This window comes from Molossus molossus, unplaced genomic scaffold, assembly GCF_014108415.1.
Source record: "Molossus molossus isolate mMolMol1 unplaced genomic scaffold, mMolMol1.p scaffold_m16_p_20, whole genome shotgun sequence".
Taxonomy (NCBI): Eukaryota; Metazoa; Chordata; class Mammalia; order Chiroptera; family Molossidae; genus Molossus; species Molossus molossus.
Genome location: NW_023425356.1, coordinates 630131 through 650379, shown reverse-complemented (window position 1 = coordinate 650379; position 20249 = coordinate 630131). Strand labels below are relative to the sequence as shown.

Sequence of the window (20249 nt, the reverse complement as noted above, 5' to 3'; positions counted from 1 at the left end):
CCATATAAAGGCTCTCACCCAGCGTCTATATCTTCAGCCACTGTTTCTCATATTGCACCATTAGAAACTTCCCCCTTTAAGTTTACTGTTATTTTCTAATCTTGTTGAAATTGGAGCAAGAGGATCAAAATTAAAGTGGAGATGGTGGAACATCTTATTTAAGAAAGGGACTCTGTCCCTATGCTCTGCAAGGCATGCAGGGAGCACCTTCCCAGATCCTTACAACGTCCTAATGCTTATTTTTATTTCTGCTTTTTTATTGCAATCAGAGCTGACTAAAAGTGGATAACTTTCTGTGGGAAGAACACACCGCTCTCACCCCTCATCTTAGACAAGAGAGTTCAGAACTTGGGTGTTTTCTCAAAGAGCCTCAATGTCAGCCTTGCCTTGATTCTCACCATCACCTGGGTGCTTTCTCCACTCTTCTCTGGTCAGTATTTACCCAGCCACAAAACTCAGTTTGGCCTCTGCCTGTTTATTTTCATGGTTCCATTAGGAGTGCAGGTGTAGAATTGGAATGAAAGTAGAGGCCCCATCCCATCGCTCAGATCCACGGAGCTTTATCATGGCTGACTGAACTGAGTGATGCGTTTGGTCCGGATCCCACCGTATGAGGTCTTCACTCCCCAGTCCCAGAGAACATAATGGGCATTGACATTTTACAAAGTCAGACTTTGCAAACCTCTACCGGGGAATTCAGCCTCCAAATACGAGTAATAAAATCAGTGCTGAGAGGCAGTGCCAACGGGGAGCCCCTTAGTTTACCTCCAGGGAAGGTAATGACAGGCAATAACTTTTACTGGGAAGACACAAGGAACCGGGAAACGGTTCAGGAACGCCATCATGTGGGCATCGGTGCACTCTGCACACATCCCCTTTAACAGCCCAGTGTGGCGGGTAAGAAAGCCGGAGGCTCCTGGAGAATGACAGTGGACTGCAGAGAACTGAATAAGGTGGTGCCTGCTATTCATGCAGCCGTGCCTACACTGTCATCACAGAAGACACTCCAGCCACTCCCAAGTCCTGCAAAAGCCTTTGGTATCGCGCCATTTTACGTCGCATATGGCGTTCTGCAGGGTGTATTACATTTAGGAATCGGCTTTCTCCGGTGCGCCGCTTCCGGTCAGCCTCTCTAGCCCAGAAGTCAGGCTAATGTCGCTTTTCTGAGCCTCTGATTTGCTCTGTCGGTTTCAATCTCTCGCTGACTGGGGTCGCACTTCCGCCCCCTGCTTTAGGCCTGAAATTTTCATTGGTCGGCACCCACGTAGGCCCCGCCTCTCGCCCCAGGCGTCGCACGCAGCGCGCGTCACAGGGCGCGGCGTTTTTCGGCTGTCGTGCTTCACGTTTCGTCAAACATGGAGGCAGAGGAATTGGAAAAGGAAGCCTCAGAGCAGGAACCTCTGGAAGGGAGAGACCGGGAACTAGAGGCGGAGGAGGAACAGGAGGACTCTGAAGAGGCGGCTGGCGGTGCCAAGAAGCGAGTGGTGCCAGGCATTGTGTACCTGGGCCACATCCCGCCTCGCTTTCGGCCTCTGCACCTACGGAACCTTCTCAGCGCCTACGGTGAGGTGGGGCGCGTCTTCTTCCAGCCGGAAGGTAAGTGCTTGGGTCCGAGACGCTGGGGGATAAGTCCGTAATGTGTGCAGGTCTCGTAGGGGCCTGGGTGGGGCGGTAGCCTTGTAGGCCTATCCTCCGAGAGCTGATTTGGATTTCAGTCTTGCCTCCTCTCACCGCTCTTTTCTGGTCTGAATTTGCTGGTTCGTAAATGAGTACTCCCTGAATAAAACCCAGTGGCTTTGTACAAAACTGAAGACATTCCTTTGTCATTGGGAGCCAGGTGAAGAGACAGTACCCCCCCCCCCCAACTCCCCAGCAGGCACTAATTGGAATCGGCGTTGGGGCCTTTGTGGGTTTTAAATAGAACATTTAGAGCAGACCTAATTAAGGAGTGTTAACCCCCCAAATTAAAGGCCTTTTAAAGTGAGAAGCAACAAGCATTTATTTGGGATCAATAAGAACAGCTATTTGGAAAGCACTGAGTCAGGCAGAAGCCCAAATAGTGTTCTCATTAGGAGACAAACACAAGGGGTATTTATGAGGCAGAGAAAGGACAATTTCATCAGTAGAAGAGAGGCATTACTATTGGTGCAGATAACATGACATCGTGATGATAATTCTGAACGATGCTTTTAATTTTCAGTCCAGTAGTAATTATATTTGCTTACTTGTTAACTTTGCACATAATTTTTTGGGGCACAAAGTTGTTTTAGGCCCAGCCCACAGGTTATTTTTCCCTCTTTAAACATCCAAAGGTTTGAGGCATAAATGTGCAAAGTAGTTCCTTTGGGATGTCAGCTCCAGCTCCAGTTTAAGGTGGCGCCCTTTATATTTTGATAGGAGTTGACACTGAGGAAGGATTGAGTTAGATGTAAGGAGAAAGAGTGTGGACTTTGTAGTTCTCAACTTCCTTTCTGCCAAAGACCTTGAGGTGGGATCCTGGCTCGTGGGCAGGTTTTCAGAACGCGGCATGTGGGTGATGCAGTGAGTGGGTGCTGGTCTATCTTTATGACCACTGTTCTGTCTTTGGCACACAGATGGATTTGTGCGGCGCAAGAAGAAGGCAGCAGCAGCCTCGGCCACCGGAGGGAAAAAGCAGTCCAAGTATAGCAAGGACTACACGGAGGGCTGGGTAGAGTTCCGGGACAAGCGAGTAGCCAAGCGTGTGGCTGCTAGTCTGCACAACACGCCCATGGGTTCCCGCAGGCGCAGCCCCTTCCGTTACGACTTATGGAACCTCAAGGTGAGGGGTAGGCTTGTCAGCAACGTCTCTCAGCCTCCTACCTTCCCAGCCCCATCCCTGGCACCTATGTGACCTCTTGTTGGCCCTGCCCCTTTCCATCTTCTCTCATTCAAAGACCTGTCCTACCTAGATCTGTTTTTGTTTTTCTGTCTGCAGTATCTGCATCGTTTCACCTGGTCCCACCTCAGCGAGCATCTTGCTTTTGAGCGCCAGGTGCGCAGGCAGCGCTTGAGAGCTGAGGTTGCCCAGGCCAAGCGTGAGACTGACTTCTATCTTCGAAGTGTGGAGCGGGGGAAGCACTTCCTTGCTGCTGATGGGGACTCTTCCCGCCCAAATGGCTCTTGGGCCTTTGCCCAGCGTCCTACTGAACAAGAACTGAGGGCCCGGAAGGCAGCTCATCCAGGGGGTCGTGTACGGGCTCGCCTGGCCCATGCTCAAGACCAGGCCCGCTCCAACCGAGGACTCCTTGCCAGGATCTTTGGAGGCCCACCACCCTCAGAGAGCATGAGGGACCCCAAGATGTTCAGGGATTCATAAGGGGCAGGGAGTCCCCTCCACCTCCTAGCTCAGGCCAGAGTTCTGTCTACCTGATAATGACTATTCAGGCAGTTTGTTTCTCAGACCAGGAGTCTCTGGTGAGTGTCTAGAGGTGGATCTCTCTCCCCTGCCCAACTCCTGCAAATGTCTGGCTAAGCGCCTAACTCATGTTGGTAGTAGATGCCTGTTCTGTCTTATCTGATTCTTGGCTGCCTACCTCCAGCCCTCTGGGGCCTTCTAAAAATCCCACTTCCTGGGCCCAGGAAGAGCCTTATATTGAGCTAGAATGATAATGGCTATTCCAGGCAGGTGTTTACCAATCACAGGTATGAGCAGCAGCCATATCCTTTTCATTTAGAAAAGATTAACAGGGATGGGGTTAAAGGGGTGGGACTAGCTTGGGAACCACCTTCCAAGTGTATAGAAAAAATATATATATATAAAAAATATAAATACATTACAACTTTGTAGTTTTGCTTGGCAGGGTGTTGGATAAGTTACAACTTCTGTCTCCTGTGTCCCATTTCCTCATCTTCACTCCATCTGGTCTGGTCTCAGAACCCATTTAACCTGCACCTTTTCTATTTTTTTAGCCCATTTATCAACTATTTGTTTAATTCATTATTTACTAAGTCACTATATGAGGATGTGAGTAACAGTACATAACAACACATGGTCCCTGGCATTAAGGATCTCATAGACCACTAGGACAAGGGAGATATGTAAGGAATAAATGCACAGAGGTGCTTCAGGCATCACGATGTATGTGTGGTATGTAAGGGGTAGAGGGGCCGCGGGAGGGCATGGTGACACTGTCTGGAAGGCTCTTAACCTCTGGAGCTGATTCCTGATCACAGTCTGAAGAGATGGGGTCATTTTTAACTTTTCCAGATTGTTCCTGAAAGGTGAACAGAAGTCTAGAAGAGCCCAGTGAACTACAGTGGCAAACAAAGCTCCCAGGGTGAAGTGTTGGGTTGAAACTATTGCAAAGGTCGGCAAAACCTAGGAGGTAGTGGGCACAGTGATTCCCCTCAGGTGCACCTCTGTGTTGGGGCTAAGACGGACAGCATGCAGAGCAGCCCCAGAGGCGATCAGTGTAAACCAAGGACTGGAAACCGTACTGAGAAGTCTGCACACAGCCTCAGAGATTGACAATCAGAACCCAGGTATCAAAGCTGGATAAATAAAGAGGTGGAAGATGAAGTTTAACTAAATGTAATATTCTACACGATAAAAACCCTTAGTAATACAATGATAAAAATGTTTCTTCTACCAAATAAGGGGCATCCAGGAAGATCTTAATACAAATCTCAATTTTAATTATGAAACATTTAAAATATTCTAATTAAAATCAGTATGAATGAAGGTATGTTGTTACCACCACTATTCATATATTGTCCAAAAATCCTGGTGATAGAGACAAAAATCAAGTGGAAAAAGAAAATTGACATTATTTGTAGGTAACATAATTTCAACATGTCTCCATAAAATTGGTTTCATTGCTGATTTGAGCATGATACTGTATATAAAAATAAATAGCACCCTGCCTGATACACCCAATAAAGACACCACAGATATGAAAGACAGTGCATTAAAGTAGGAATACATGTGGGCAATAAACATAAAAGACGTTTTGTCTCATTACTAAGAACACAACTACACAGGGATGGGTAAGTATTCTCTGCAGTTTGTATTGACATACATCAACTCAAATTTCTACCAATAAGGGCACAGGTAGGTAAGTTGATGTTATATAGGGGAATACTTACAAGTGTTTAGAAGTTCACATGAATGAACTTAAACAGGTTAATTAAAAACCGAAAAATGCAAGTTTAAGCATTCTACGGAGAGGATAGTATCAAGCAAACATTTATTCATGTTGCCCTGGCTGGTTTAGCTTAGCGGTTAGATGTGTCTCACACTGAAATTTCTCTCCCTCCCATTCTCTAAAACTCAATGGAAAAAAATATCCTCTGGTGAGGTTAACCGCCCCCTCCCCCCAAATTTCCTGTCATATGATTTTTATACATACATATTTATCAAAATAGACCATTCCTAGGAATGGTGACCAGAATGGCAAGAAAGGTGAGTGATGTGACTGGAGAGTTACATGGGGGGCATCAACTCTAGCTGAAATTAATTTTCATTAAAAATGGGAGAAAGCCTTGGCCAGGTAGCTCAGTTGGTTAGAGGATCCTCCCAAGAGGCCAAGGTTTTGAGTTCAGCCCCTTCAGGGCACGTACAAGAATTGACCCAATGAGTGCATAAATAAGTGAAACAACAAATGTTTCTCCCTCTCTCAATCATTTTTTTTAATGTGGGGAAAAAAGGTCTCACCGTAGGTGTTTTCATGTTCTCATACTGATGCAATAGTACTAGCACCTGCCCGGGCAGTGGAGCAGGGGAAAGTGTAGCTGAGCATAATTGAGCTGCTCTAGAGGCCAATATTCTAGGTTTCGTTCTCTCAGAAACCTGCATGTGTTTAACATCTGTGATTAACAAGGGTACTAGATTCCACATGGGTCATTAATGGAGCATTAGTTGTTACTGAATTTTGGCCAAAATGGTCAGATAAAACTGTTAACTGCTCCCTGTGCTGTTTATATCATGCAGTGCAAAGACTCCAAAAGGGCCCACTGCCCAGAGAGCACAGACCACACTTCTTCCAGGTTTCACTAACTCTTGGCCTTCGTACCAGAAACTCCTAGAATTCTAGAGATTGTCCAGTGACTGTCACGATCACCAGAACTCGGCCACATGAATGTCCACTTGAGTATTTTTTTCCTTCAGCTTTATTGCGGTATAATTGACAAAACTGTAAGATATTTAAGAGCATTGTGCTAAATTGTATGACATATTGTGAAAGGATTCATGAATATGTGCTTTATTCTAATGCAAATGTAGGAGAAAGCTTTTTTCTTAGTACAACAGAGACAAAATGGAGTTTTTCAGAACATGTTTATTTAAGAACCAAGGGAAAATAAAAACATTAAAGCATGGGAATACATGGAATACAAGTGTCTCGTTTGGTCTGAAATGTTGAAAGTTACTCTAACTACTTACCTGAGGTAGATCTAGGTTGGCATTGTTTCAAGAGAACCTCCATCCATCCCAGAAGTTACCTTCTAGTTTTGGTTACAGGCTCCCAAGTGGTCCTCTCCAACCTCAGGTTACGCTATCAGAATAATACCATCACCTTTTCCCCATGGTTAAAAGACCTAGGACCTTTTCATTCCCACAAAGTTCTGCGAGGGATGGTCCATCTTTAATTGAAGACTAGAGACAGTTACCAGTGAGATTAACTGAAAGAAGGGTCAAGTCATTACCCTGCCAATGATACCAACTCTGTCCCCTTCTGCAAGTTCTCTCTAATGACTAACAAGTAGCCACAGGACTAATTTCAACACCACCAAATGCCATACACCCATACTATTTTAGTGTTACAATTACCAAACATATACTAGCCATAGGCATCATTTCCCCCCCAAAGAAAAACAAATATATCTTGTATGTACCATACTGGGCAATTTTTCATGGTATAAGAACTATTTATGAAAACAAACATCAGATTGAACCACCTTCCAGGATCTGTTTGCTAAAAGAAAAAACACCCTAGAATCAGATTCCTTACTATCACAATGAACTATACCCACTGACCATAAGACTATCATCAGCCAGTCACTAGGATCACAGCTTAGAGCCACACACAAAGCAGCCGCTGGCCACCTCCATGAGTCCGAGGCCAACAATCCTGAGTTCAACCAAGGATTCGCTCCGATCAACCAGACAAGCAACACGATACTTATTCACCAGTCTAGTCCCAAACACTGCGTGAATCTTAAATATTTTTATTAATCTGAGGGGGAAAAATCCTCAGAAGTGTCCATTTACCGATTCCTGGATTAATTACAGTACTTCTGGAGAATGTTAACTATAATAATTATTCTGTTAAACTGGAGATAAGTACTCATCCTCAAACTTCTGATGAATTTGGCAACTACTTTTCCCTTCAAGCATTTAGAATCCTAGATTTCAAATCAAATAAATACCTTATATTGTGGTGATTATAATCCTTTCCCTGGGAATAAAAAGTATTCTCTCTTTTCTTAGCAGTACTGTAATAAATGAAAGGCATATCATTATGGGACTGAATTTGCTATAAACAGCAGGATAATGAAGTAAAAACTCCAGCTTTGGAGTCAGGATAGTCAAAACCAAGAAGCAAGGCTCCTCCATTAACAGCACAGTGTGTTACTCTACTGCGAAGGCCTAACCTTTCTTCCAGTCTTCACTCAGACATTCTGCACAGAGCTGATGAGGATATATTATCATTGGCATGAAGTCACAAAAATGTGGACACCAGCAACATCATAACTGTTATCTTGGAATCTGCATTTCTGAGTTGAAGAGATGAATCTCTAGAGCAGAAATTTCAAATACCAGTGATACTCAAACATTTTAGGGAAAGGAAACTTCGAGGGTATGCCTCAACCCACACCAAGTAAAACGCTGGGTATTTTGCATCTTTATAGGTTGGCCTTCCAAAGGGGAAACTTGGGAGTTCAGAACCAGGATAATTCCTCCCTACTGCTTAGTTCTTTTGACTAACAGCAAGTTTTCCAAGCTACCATCAAAACACCAGTCCCCAATCTGGCCAAGAATTTAAAATAACAAATTAAAAATCAAGAGGCAAAGTCAGTATTCTCCTTTCCCCAGGAGTAACACATGCCACACCGTCTTATCACAAGGGCACAGTCCTTTCCTTTATTGGATTTCCAAATTAAAAAAAAAAAGTAAAGCAATCATCAATTAAGTGGTTCCGATAAAAGAAAAGCATCTTTACCTGAGTTTCCCATCAGTCTGCTCTGACCTGCCCGAGCTCCTCCCACAAGCTTCTGGGTGTCTAACAAATGTTTACATACTCATTAAAGTCACCTCCACCCTACGGGTCAGCTAACTATGAGCACGGTTATTCTCATACCTAGTATATGTACACAGTCCACAATTAGATGTCTCACTAGAGCAAAATTCTCTGCAGAGTAGGTTCTTTGGGGCCCAAAGGTAGAGGTTTCTAGGAAGGCTTTTATCAGACTCAAGGTATTTATGGGCTTTTCCACTCGTGTGAGTTCCCTGGTGTTCCCAAAGACCTGATCATTGACAGCTTTTCTCACTCAGACTTCATAAGGTCTCTTTGCAGATTGTTTTGTAGTTGTTGCAAACCAAGAAGAATCCATCTAATTCTTTTGCCACACTCAAGACAAATACCTAACTTTTCACCAGTATGGCTTCTTTAATGGTTAAGAAAGTTATAGTTCTGTTGGAAGCTTTTTTTTTTTCACTTGCTGGGGTTTCTCCCGAGTGTGGGCTTTCTGATGTCCAGCGAGCTTGTGCGTACTGTCTGAAGCGCTGTTCACACCAAGGGCATTGTCTTCTGGTGCAAATTCCCTAGGAAGGAGAGGAGTGAGCACTGCTCGGAAGCTCTCTGCACCTGCAAGGTTTCCCACCGGTACAAGTCCCCTTGTGGGTGATCAGATGTGAGCTCAAACTAAAGGTTTTCCAAACCTCAAGGCCTCTGAAGGTTTCTCGGAGTGAATGATAGGTATTCTGTTAAGACAGCTCTCTGGACAAACCATTTCACAACATCCTACAATTGCAGATTCTCTGGTCCCCACTCAAGTCTGAGCTCTTAGAAAAATCTAAGATTTGCCTAGAGTTTTTTCATCTTAATGAGCTCTCTGACTCATATATTTTTTTATGGTGTTATAATTTCTTGTCTGGCCAAGACGGTTGTGATGCTTCTGATGCACGCGGAGGAGTGAACTCATGCCCTTTCTCACCCACATTGCAGATATATGGTTTTTCACCAATGTGGACTGTCTGATGTTGAAGGAGGGCTGAGCTCTGGCGGAAGCCTTTATCACACACACTGTATTGATAATGCAGCTCCTCTGTTTGAGTTCTCATTTTCGGTTGTGCAACAAAGCCCATGCCTAGGAGGAAGCCACTCTCACATGCAGACCACTGACGTGGTTTCTCTTCCATGTGAATTCTTTGATGCACAATAAGGTCTGAGCCACAGCTGAAACTTTTCTCATATTCAAGGCATTTAAAAGTGTGCGTGTGAGTTGCCTGGTGCCTGATTAGGTTGGCACTCCGAGTAAAACTTCTCATACATTCCAAGCATTTATAGGGCTTCTCCCCTGTATGGACTCTCTGGTGAACAATAAGGTCTGATTTCTGGCCAAAGCATTTCTCACAGGCACCACACTTATAGGGTTTCTCTCCAGTATGAACTCTTTTATGAACAATGAAGGCTGAACGGTGTCGATAACTTTTCTCACACTTATTACATTTGTAGGGCCTTTCACCAGTGTGAGTTCTCTGGTGGCTAATGAGATCCGATTTCCCACTAAAAGCTTTTTCACACTCCAGACACTTAAATGGTTTCTCGCCAGTGTGAGTTCTTCGGTGCCGAATGAGGTTTGTACTTCGACTGAAGCATTTATCACACTCACTGCACAGATATGGTTTCTCACCTGTGTGGCTTCGCTGGTGGACAAGCAGATCAGAGCTCTGTCCAAAATTCTTGCCACAAATGTCACACGTATAGAATTTTTTACCTGCGTGTGTTCTCTGGTGTCCTGAAAGGGCTAAGTGGTGCCAGAAGCTCTTCTCGCATTTGCTACATTTATAAGGTTTCTCATAATTGTGGATCCTCTGGTGTGAAGTGAGATCTGAGCGCTGGATGAAGGTTTTCTCACACATATCACATTGATAAGGTTTCTCTCCAGTGTAGGTTCTCTCACACATAATAAGAGCTAAGTTCTCACAGAGGTTTTTCTCACGTTCAAGGCACTGGTATAGTTGATCATCTATTTGAGTAATCTCATGCACATGAATGAAAATCTTTTGACCCTTCTGAGGGCATACATGATATATTTTCCTTCTCCGAGTTCTCTGATTAGCTCTCTTTTCTGAAGTGCACATTTCTATGGCTCTCTTCTAGGGAGTTTTCCACTGGTCGTCTTGACCCATCTTCTTCTTCATTGTCGTTTTCCTGATAAGAACTTGAACGATACACCTGTTTTAGGCCTTTGAGTTATGAACTGTTCATCTCTAAAAGTTTCCAGCATCATATATACTAATTCTTTACTCAGCATTTCCAACACTGTGAGACAAAGAAGAAATATTATTTATATTCCTATAACTAAGAAAAGAATGCTCAAAATTAAAACCACTGTAGAAAAGACAGAATTCTGCATCAGGGTCCCTAAGTGCCTTGGTTTTTCAGGGACTGAAATCAATTAGTTTCTCTCTCTGCCAAGATCAAGCCAATCGGCAATTCATATGGAAAGTTCTAGGGATAATTATTTCCTTCACTGACCTGGGTGATCTCAAACCCAGGTTCTTCCTCTTCCCGTCACTCTGGCTAAGTAGTGCCTGCCCCAGCATTCCCTGCCCCGTTTGCTGCTATTTTTCTCCACACCATGTATCACCCAATCCAGTGCCATATGTAATTGCTGTCTACAGCTGGAATATGGCATGATGTCTGTTTTGATTGCTGCTCTTTCCCTAGTACACAGAGCAGTTCAGGTATATAGTTGGTGCTTAATAAGCAGTGTATTGCAGTTCTACTTCTGTCTTTATCAGGTAAAGAACAGGGGCTGAATGCCACAAAGTGGGAGCTGGTCTGATGAGATGTAATTTAGAAGAAAGAGGTACATTTCAAAAGACTGAGGAAACTGGAGCTCACCTAGAATGTAAATGGAGGAAAAGCAGCATTTATTTCCTGGTCCTGAGAATGTGATTTCTCAAGGAAGATCCAATTCTGTAAAACAGAAGGACAAGAAAAGGATAAATAGTCATAAATGAGAGGATTTAGCACTACTACATCATTTCACTCAAACAACTTGAAAACAGGTGAAGTTCCCTTAAAAAGAGCAGATGGGTTTTCTTATACAATCCCTGCCATCCTATATGACTCTGAAGAAAAAGGACAAGAAAGAATCTATAAGCCACCCTTGGGAGTATAACAGCATTGCAGAAAAGGGCCCCTAACACCAACCTTGCTGAATCACTAAGACATCATCTTCACGCAGGAGTGCAAGCTGCCCTGGTCTGAAGTACTTCAGGGACCACAGTGTCCCTGGGGAAGACACACCTCCACCTTCACTGCAGGGCAGGTTATGGCCACCACTATGGTCACTCACAATTTAAAACAGACTAGACTAATTTATATTTCAGTCACAAACAACTCAGGATGTAGTTCACTGTGGGCATAAGGAGTTAGACCTGTCCACTGATTTCTTCCCTCAGCAGCTCTAACCTGCCTGCTCCAGGTCACCAGACTTTCAGCTCCCCCAACAACCTCTCTGCGATTGAGGACCAGAAGGAAAACCAGAGCCACTCAGATGCAGACAGCATGGGACATACATTTAGTCCATGGCCGCCATGACACGTTTCATGGTTCTGGTTCCAGGAAAGACGGAGTGAGCACATGCCAGCCGGCTATCCCATAAAGCTCAACTCTGAACCCTGCATGGAAGGTATGGAGCAATGGTGGGGACTCTGAATCAGAGTCAAGAGCACTAAGATAATAGGATCATGGGAGCACAACCCAACCTGAAGTGAGTTAACTATTTTTCTGTCCTCTTATGTATCCGCTGGCCTGAACTCAATACAGGTCGAATTGCAGAAGTTGCAGTAAAATAATTCAGCTGGGATTTTTCAGAAAACCTATGCTATGGGCTTCCATGCCAGTGACTTCAAACTGACTTCAGCCCAGCCGGTGTGGCTCAGTGGGTGAGCGTTGACCCATGCACCAAGAGGTCACCAGTTCAATTCCTGTTCAGGGCACATGCCCAGATTGTGGGCCAAATCCCCAGTGGGGAACATGCAGGAGGTGGCCAATCAATGTTCTCTCTCATCGATGTTTCTATCTCTCTCTCTCTCTCTCCCCCTTCCTCTGTCTCCAAAATCAATTAAAAAAAACAAAACAAAACTGACTTTAGTCAGCAGACAGAAAACAAAACAGAGCAGAGCTGCCAGTGGCAGAACTCATCTAAAGCTCAGTCTCAAAAAGAGAAAACCCACTCTAAGTACAAATTAATTTTTAAAGAGTTCTGATCAAAGCAGGATACAAGGAAGAGACTTAGCATGCACACAGAGGAGGGGCTCCTGGAATCACAAGTCTTAGGAAAGAGGAGAGTAGACAGGAAAGTGGAGGAACCCTGTGCACCTCAGAGCCAAGGAGAAAAGGAACAAAGGGAAATGTAAGGTCCTTTAAGATGGAGGAAAATTTAAAAATGCACAATCTAACTTCCCAGTCTTCTAGAAATGCCATCCAGTTTTGTTTTTTTTTTCCTATCCTCACCGAATATATTTTTCTATTTTTTGTTCAGATAGAGTGGAAGAAAGGGAGAGGGAGAGGGAGAGGAAGAGGGAGAGGGAGAGGGAGAGGGAGAGGGAGAGGGAGAGGGAGAGGAAGAGGGAGAGGGAGAGGGAGAGGGAGAGGGAGAGGGAGAGGGAGAGGGAGAGGGAGAGGGAGAGGGAGAGGGAGAGGGAGAGGGAGAGGGAGAGACAGAGAGAGAGAGAGAGAGAGAGAGAAACATCTAAGTGAAAGGGACACATCGAGTGGCTGCCTCCTGCACAACCCAACCAGGGCCAGGGACAAACTGCAAACGAGGTCCATGCCCTTAGCAGGAACCGAACCTGGGTCTCTCTGGACCACAGGCTGACACTCTAACCGCTCAGTCAAACCAGCCAGGGCGCCATCTACTCTTAAAACAAAACCAAATTTTTACCACAACAGCAAAGTGGTAATATGCTGCTGAATTAGCTATCGTGTAAAATAGTTTATGTTCTAATAAAATCAAAACAATTCAACTAGAAAGGGAAAAGTAAGAGGAATAAAACAGTGAAATAACCTCACTGATCACTGCATTAATGGCAGGTTAAAGAACACCATTAAAAACTGGAAAAACAGATAATTAAAGGTTAAATAAGAAAACGGGACTCAAGGCATTAAAAAAGGTCTAAGTACAAAGGTAACCATTACAACAAAAATCAAACATTCTAAAAAAAATTTAAATGAAAACACATCATGTAGGAAAAAACAGGACAAATAGTAGATAAAAAATATGGCAGTGATGAGACCAAACGTATCTATCACATCAATAAATGTAAAAGAGTTGAACTCACCTATTAAAAGTGATTTCTACCATAGCTTACAAAGCAAGACCCAATGTGCTAAATACACGACACCTAAAACAAAGTGGTTCAGAAAGGCTGAAAATAAAGGGATGAAAAAGGAACACTATGCAAGGGATGAGAAAGGAACACGATGAGAAATAATAAAAGTAGGGCTTCTATTCACAATATCAAGCAAAGTGGAATGAAAGCCAAATACCAAACCACCCTCCTACGAGGAAGAATCAACTATTAAAACAGCTCTTCAGCATAATTGCCAATGAACATCAGATAAGGGGTTAATTTCCAAACTATATAGAGTGCTCATACAACTCAACAAAAGGAAGACAAAAAACCCAATTAAAAAAATGGGTAGCTGCCCTGGCCAGTTTGGCTCAGCGGTTAGAGCGTCCACCTGCGGTCCGGAGAGACCTGGATTTGGTTCCCGCTAAGGGCATGTGCGTTGGTTGCAGTTTGTCCCCGGTCCTGTTTGGTCGTGCGGGTGGCAGCCACTCGATGTGTCCCTTTCACATCGATGTTTTCCTCTCTCTCTCTTCCTCTCTCTCTCCCTCCCACTCTGTCTGTACAAAAAAAAATGGAAAAATGTCCTCGGGTGAGGATAAAAAAAAAAAAAATGGGTAGAGGAGCTAAACAGACACCTCTCCAAACAGGACATACAAATGGCAAAGAGACATATGAAGAAATGCTCAACATCACTAATCATCAGAGAGATGCAAATTAAAATGACTATGAGGTATCACCTCACACTTGTCAGAATGGCCGCCATCAACAAATCATCAAACAAGTGTTGACGAGAGTGTGGAGAAAAGGGGACTCTAGTACACTGCTGGTGGGAATGCAGACTGGTGCAGCCACTATGGAAAACAATATGGTGTTACCTCAAAAAATTAAAAATTGAACTGCCATTTGACCCAGTGATCCACTTCTAGGAATATACCCTAAGAAGCCTGAAACACCAATCAGAAAGAATATATGTACCCCCATGTTCATAGCAGCACTATTTACAGTAGCTAAGATCTGGAAACAGCCCAAGTGTCCATCAGTAGACGAATGGATAAAAAAGCTGTGGCACATTTACACAATGGAGTACTATGCAGTTGTAAGAAAGAAAGATCTCGTATCCTTTGAGACGACATGGAGGGACCTGGAAAGTATCCTGAGCGAAACAAGCCAAGCAGAAAAAGACAAATATCACATGATCTCACTTATTTGTGGAATATAATGAACATAACAGTCTGAGGAACAGGGTGGACCCAGGGACATGGAATTAGGGTACAGACTGACAATCCTCAGAAGTGGGGGTGGTGGGTGGGAAGAGATAAACCACAGAACTTATATGTATTAACGCATAACCGATGGACATGGACAACAAAGACGGGTTCGGGGTGGCGGGGTGGGGAGGAGGGTGTCAACAGGGAAAAAAAAGAGAAACATCAGTAACAAAAAGAAATAAAAAAGAAATATAAAAAAAAGCTATTTAGTGAACAGAAAAATGGAAAATTAAATGAATTCCTAAATGCTAATAATTGACTATATTATATATTATGATCTGTAGGATAAATTTAAAGCAGTAGTCAAAGGAATATTTATAGTCTTAAATACTTTTTATCAATAAAAATTAAAGCCTGGCACGTGTGGCTCTGTGGATTGAGCACTGTCCCATGGACTGAGAGGCCCCATGGACTGAGAGGTCCCGGTTCCATTTCTGGTCAGAACACATGCCTGGGGTTACTGGCCAGATCCCCAGCAGGGGACATGCAGGAGGCAGCCCATTGATATTTCTCTCTCACATCAATGATTCTATCTCTCTCTCTAAAAAAACCAATAAAAGTATTTTTTTAAAAAGCCAAGATAAAGTAAATCAAAACAAATAATAAAGAATAAGGAATAAATAAACACCAGAACAGAAAAAGAACAAACAAACCCATATACACATGCCACTTTGTAGACTTCTACACAAATAAATTTGATAACCTATGAAGTGAGACTGTTTCCTTAGGAAACACAATTTACCCAAATAAACCCCACTAGATCTAGAAAGTTTTAAAACACCAATATGCACAGAATAAATAGAAAGTTATTAAGGAATTACCTTACAAAAAACACTAGACCTAGATTGTTTCATAAGGCAATTCTAATAAGCTTACAACGATGCTTCATAAATGTTTTCTAGAGCAGTAAAAATGAAGAAAAACTTCTAATTCTTTTGTGAAAAAAGTTTAACACTCATAACTAAACCTGATGAGAGTATAAAAAATTTACAGTCCAATTTCAGTATCGATGTGAAAATTACTAACAAAATCCAACACATTCTTACACAAAATGTGGCATACTTTTACACTGTTGCTTTTTAAAATTTACCATTTATCCTGGAAATAACTCCACATCAGTTGGTAAAGATTTTCTTTTTTCTCTTTCACAGCTGCATAATACCCCATTGTATGTGGATATATACCAAGTTTATTCAACCACTTTCTTACATATGGGCATTTCCGTTGTTTAAAATATTTTCAAATTACAAACATTGGTACGATGAATAATTTTATTTCATATTGTCGGAGGTTTATCTTCAGAGTCAATTTCTAGAAAATGGATCGCTGAGTCAGATGTAAAGGCATATCTATGTGTATAGAGAGGAACAAGGAGATATAATCATAAAGCAAACATAGTTAACACTTAGGAACTATGAGCAGAGAGTGTATGGGCCTTCATTGTACTATTTTACATTTTTGTAAGTCTCAAATCATTTAAAAATTATAAGGTATTTTTTTTTTATTTTTTAAAGAACATAGTAGCTGAGAGTTGGCATACTGTGTTGGTTAAAATGAAACGTTCAAACTCTGAAATCAGATTTTGGTTTAACTTCCCACTGCGCTCCTTTGTAGCTGAGAACTTGGGTAGTGACTTAATGTCCTTTGGCTTCAATTTATCCTTCAATAAAGTAGGTAAGCTACAATTACATGCCTCAAGGAGTTGCTGTGAGAACTGAGACAGTGTTAGCAGAGGGTTCAGCTCAATGTCTGGGTCTCAACAGGTGCTCAATAAATGACAGGTTCTATTATTTTGTTAATTACATCTTCACATGCACAAAAAACCCTAACATTCATTGAGTCCATCCTCTGTGCCTGTCTCTTCTGTAAAGCCTTGTTCAAAACCCATTTAAAATAATTAAAAAATAAATAATAAAATAACTCAGGAAGTTAATGACTAATATGAAGATTATGTAAAAACTACAAAAACAATTACAGATAAATGTTAAGAGGAAAAAGAACAGTCCAGAATCTCAACTAAGCAAAGGTATGCAGGCATCTAGACAAATAGTAATATAAGATGGTGGGTTTATGGGAATTTTGGTTTTAAAAATGTGTATTACTGCCCTGGCCGGTTTGCTCAGTGGTTAGAGCACTGGCCCATGGACCAAAGAGTCCTGGGTATCAATTCCGGCCAACGGCATGTATCTTGGTTTAGGTTTGTCCCCGGCCCTAGTAGGGGTTGTGTGGGTGGCAACCAACCCATGTGTCTTGCTCACTTTGATGTTTCTCTCTCTCTTTCTCTTCCTCCCTCCCCCTCTATCTGAAGATAAATGGGGGGAAAATGTGTATTACTCTTAAGGTCAAAAGAATAGAGAAGAAATATAGGGTTCTGATCTGTAAATGAATCAGAGTATTTCCTAAAGTTATCAGCCCAGGGTATATTTGCCCTAAGTAGCCAACAACTGTGGGAAACTAAGAAGAAAAAAATTGGAAATAATTTTCTTGTCCATATCTAGGTCTTGTAGATGTCAGCACCTGGAAAATAAGTCTACTTGTCAAAACTCTAAGAAGACCATACACTTTCCTAGTTCAAAATACTTTGTCTCCTATCATACTCAGAATAAATACAATTTTCACAGCTGTATAATGTGGCACCCCACCTATCTACAGCCTCACCGGCCACCTCAGAACCTTTGCACTTCCTCCTTCTACCTGGAATGCTCTTCCCTTGGGCAGCTTGCTCCTTTATCTGATTCAAATGTCTGACTGAAAATTACTTCTGCAAAAAGAAGCACACAGCCATGCCCCCTTATCCTGCTTTATTTTTCTGCAGAGCACTTACCATCACCCAATTTTGTGGTATATATTTTATATTTGTTAATTTCTTTCCCTCTTCTACTAGAATATAACTTCCACTAGGGTTAGGACTTAGTCTTTTGTTCACCGCAGTATCCCTAGCATCTAGAATACATAAGTTGAGTGGATGAAAAATATAAATGAATAAATACCAGAACAACAAAACAAGGCATCATCATCCTTGGACCCCAGCAGCAATGTAACCAGCTAAGCTAGTAGCCCTGGCTGGTTCATCTGGCAAACCTAAATGTATCCTTCAAGGTTTAGCTTCGGGGAACCCCCTTCTAGGAAGAGACTGGTTCTCTCATCCAAGGCTAGGGTCAGAGTGCACAGAATGAGCAGGCAGGCAATAAAAGTCCAAACAGCAAGTTGAGTAGAGAACATCAAAGCTCAAAGTTATCCTTACTGTTAAAGGCTATATGGGACAAGCAAATTCCATAAAGCATCATCTAAAAACCAGATCATTCTTACCCTATCAGGACCTAGGTCAGGGATTATTTTACTCATTTTCATTGATTACATGGATTGTCTCTTTTACAAGAACTCTAAAATGCTGGTGTTAATACTAGTGTTTGTACCTTACAGATAGATAGCCTGGTGATCAGGGCAGTTAAATAATTATCCAAGATGTCACAGGTAGGTAGTAGTGCCAGGATTTAAATTGCCATCTTCTGCCTCCTGAGCCTCCCTAAGCATCAGGCATACTGCCTTTTGAGGGGCTTCAAATCAATCAAGAAGCAATTACTGTAAGCCTATTGTGAATATGCATCTTGGAATGGAGTATAAAATACACTTAAATTGGTAGGATTGGACCCAGTTACATCACTCTATCTCACAAGCTAAAAAAAGACCATTCCCCTTTTCCATTTATCTTCCATTCCTTCTTGTCCTAAGTTCCCCTCTCCTCCCCCTCCAAAATCCATCACATTTATATAGAAACATACAGCCTGGTATGCCACCTGCCATAACAACAAAGACTCAAGACTGTCTTCCTTTTGACTCCAAAAGGTCTGTAGTCCATAGCTATTCACAACAGACAATTCTTCCCTCTCTTAGAGAAAGGAGGAGGAGGAGGAGGAGGAAGAGGAGGAGGGGGAGGAGGAAGAAGAAGAAGAAAGTAGCAATTTAAACATTTTGTGAAATTTGTGATTTTTCTGGAGCTGTACATCTAAATATTGGTCCCATTTTCTCCCTAGTCTGGTCGGCATCTTTCAGCCCTATCTTACCTCTTCCCACCTTTGCTTGCATTGTTTCTCCTGCAAAAATTACCTGCCACTGGTTCTTTCCCAACCAGCTCAAGACAAAATATCATGAGTCCTTCTGGATAATTATTAACTTCATAATAAAGCCTGAATCCTGTTTTGCTTAATTTTTGTCTTTCTGCTAAATGTTTTTTTGTTTGTACTATGTCAACCTCTAAGGTCAAGAACCCATTCTCCTACCACCGGTAAGTGTATATAACAGTTATATGTAATGCAGGTTTACAAAAAGGGCTATGGGGTGATAAATCAACAGATTCTCCCGCATCTAGATTCGAATGCAACATAACTAATCTCCGCATTAAAGACAGGGGGAGGGCTACATCAAAGTCCTCAGCTTCTTCCCCAACACGAAAGGCGCCAATCGCTTAGGAGAGTGCCTGGCAGTGTTCGCGGATCTGATCTACGGGGCCACCGCGCCGAGCTGCTCTTCGCTCAACTTTTCCTTGACTGCCTTTCAGTCCGGGCTCCGGGGGCCCCAGGGTCGCGGGGCGCGCGGTCCAAGGCCGCTCCCAGGGCCGAGGCCGCGGGGCTCCGGTCGGCCGCACCCCAACCCGACCCCGCAGGCCCGGCCCCCCCAAGGCCCACGACCCGTTCGCCCGCAGCCACCGCACCGCCCCGCGGCTGCCGCACTTCCGGTGACTGGCGGACACTCGGTCCGGGTTTCCCGGCAGCCACAGGCGCCGCGGCCGTGGCACGAAGGGCCCACCCTCGGGCAAGGAGGGAAAGCAAACCTGGGGCTGACGAGCGCCCGGAACAGCTCCCTCTGTGCGCCGGGCCGGGAGCTGGGGCCGGGCCCTCAGGGCGCCTCCGCACCGACCAGGCCGGCAACGCGAGCCCTTTCAGCCCGGCCGGAGGCGGCGGCGCAGCCCCGCCCCGCGGGTCACGTGGTCGCCGGCCCGCGGCGACAGTACGCCACCCCCCCGCCTCTGCGTCAAGGGGGCTGGGCCGGAAGGGGCTGGTTCGGGCCCAGGAAGGGGCGGGGCTGGGGTTCGCGCGGCCCAGGCTGCCAAGGCCCGGATGTACGAGAAGCTGGCTGTCCACTGCAGTTCCCAACTTCTGTTCTCTTTCTTAAGGGCTGTGAGAAGGAAATTGGGTGCAGACGTGGAGTCGCGCAGATGGATGCCGCCAACCCTGAGGAAAACACTCCAAGGGACCAGGAGGAAAGGGAGGATCCCAAAGTGTTAGATAGGAGGAGGATCTCAAGGTGGAGGGTTCTTACTAAATGTCATTCTTGCTAAAGGTTAAATGTACAACAGGCCCTGGCCTGCTTGGCTCAGCGGTTGGACCGCCGGCCCGCGGACCAATGAGTCGTGGGTTCGATTTCGGCCAAGG

At 43.8% G+C, this 20249-nt stretch overlaps 2 protein-coding genes across 5 annotated transcripts; one reads left to right on the top strand and one right to left on the bottom strand.

Annotated features, from left to right (window-relative positions):
- Window positions 1-1171: 1171 nt before the first annotated feature.
- On the top strand, window positions 1172-4695 carry ABT1 (activator of basal transcription 1). Its single transcript, XM_036272352.1, has 3 exons — window positions 1172-1596; window positions 2595-2800; window positions 2957-4695. The coding sequence occupies exons 1-3, from the start codon at window positions 1356-1358 to the stop codon at window positions 3335-3337; spliced, it is 828 nt and encodes a 275-aa protein (XP_036128245.1). The 5' UTR covers window positions 1172-1355; the 3' UTR covers window positions 3338-4695.
- A 1581-nt stretch (window positions 4696-6276) lies between these two features.
- ZNF322 (zinc finger protein 322) lies at window positions 6277-19746 on the bottom strand. 4 transcript variants are annotated; one of them, XR_004960907.1, is made up of 4 exons: window positions 19649-19746; window positions 11091-11165; window positions 7612-10505; window positions 6277-7452 (listed from the first exon to the last, which is right to left on the bottom strand). XR_004960907.1 is itself a non-coding variant. In XM_036272343.1 (4 exons), exon 4 carries the CDS (start codon window positions 10322-10324, stop codon window positions 9098-9100), a length of 1227 nt encoding a protein of 408 aa, XP_036128236.1. In that variant the 5' UTR covers window positions 10325-10505; window positions 11091-11165; window positions 15908-16166; window positions 19649-19746; the 3' UTR covers window positions 6277-9097. The 4 variants fall into 4 exon arrangements, 3 of the variants coding, with proteins under 3 accessions (XP_036128236.1, XP_036128235.1, XP_036128237.1); XM_036272343.1 differs by adding an exon at window positions 15908-16166 and having other exon boundaries at window positions 6277-10505; XM_036272342.1 differs by having other exon boundaries at window positions 6277-10505.
- Between the last annotated feature and the right edge of the window lie 503 nt (window positions 19747-20249).

Coding starts and splice junctions, on each gene's coding strand:
- ABT1 (XM_036272352.1), top strand. CDS start 1,356: ATGGAGGCAGAGGAATTGGAAAAGGAAGCCTCAGAGCAGGAACCTCTG. Junction 1,597..2,594: donor CGTCTTCTTCCAGCCGGAAG/GTAAGTGCTTGG, acceptor TTTGGCACACAG/ATGGATTTGTGCGGCGCAAG. Junction 2,801..2,956: donor ACGACTTATGGAACCTCAAG/GTGAGGGGTAGG, acceptor TTCTGTCTGCAG/TATCTGCATCGTTTCACCTG.
- ZNF322 (XM_036272343.1), bottom strand. CDS start 10,324: ATGTGCACTTCAGAAAAGAGAGCTAATCAGAGAACTCGGAGAAGGAAA.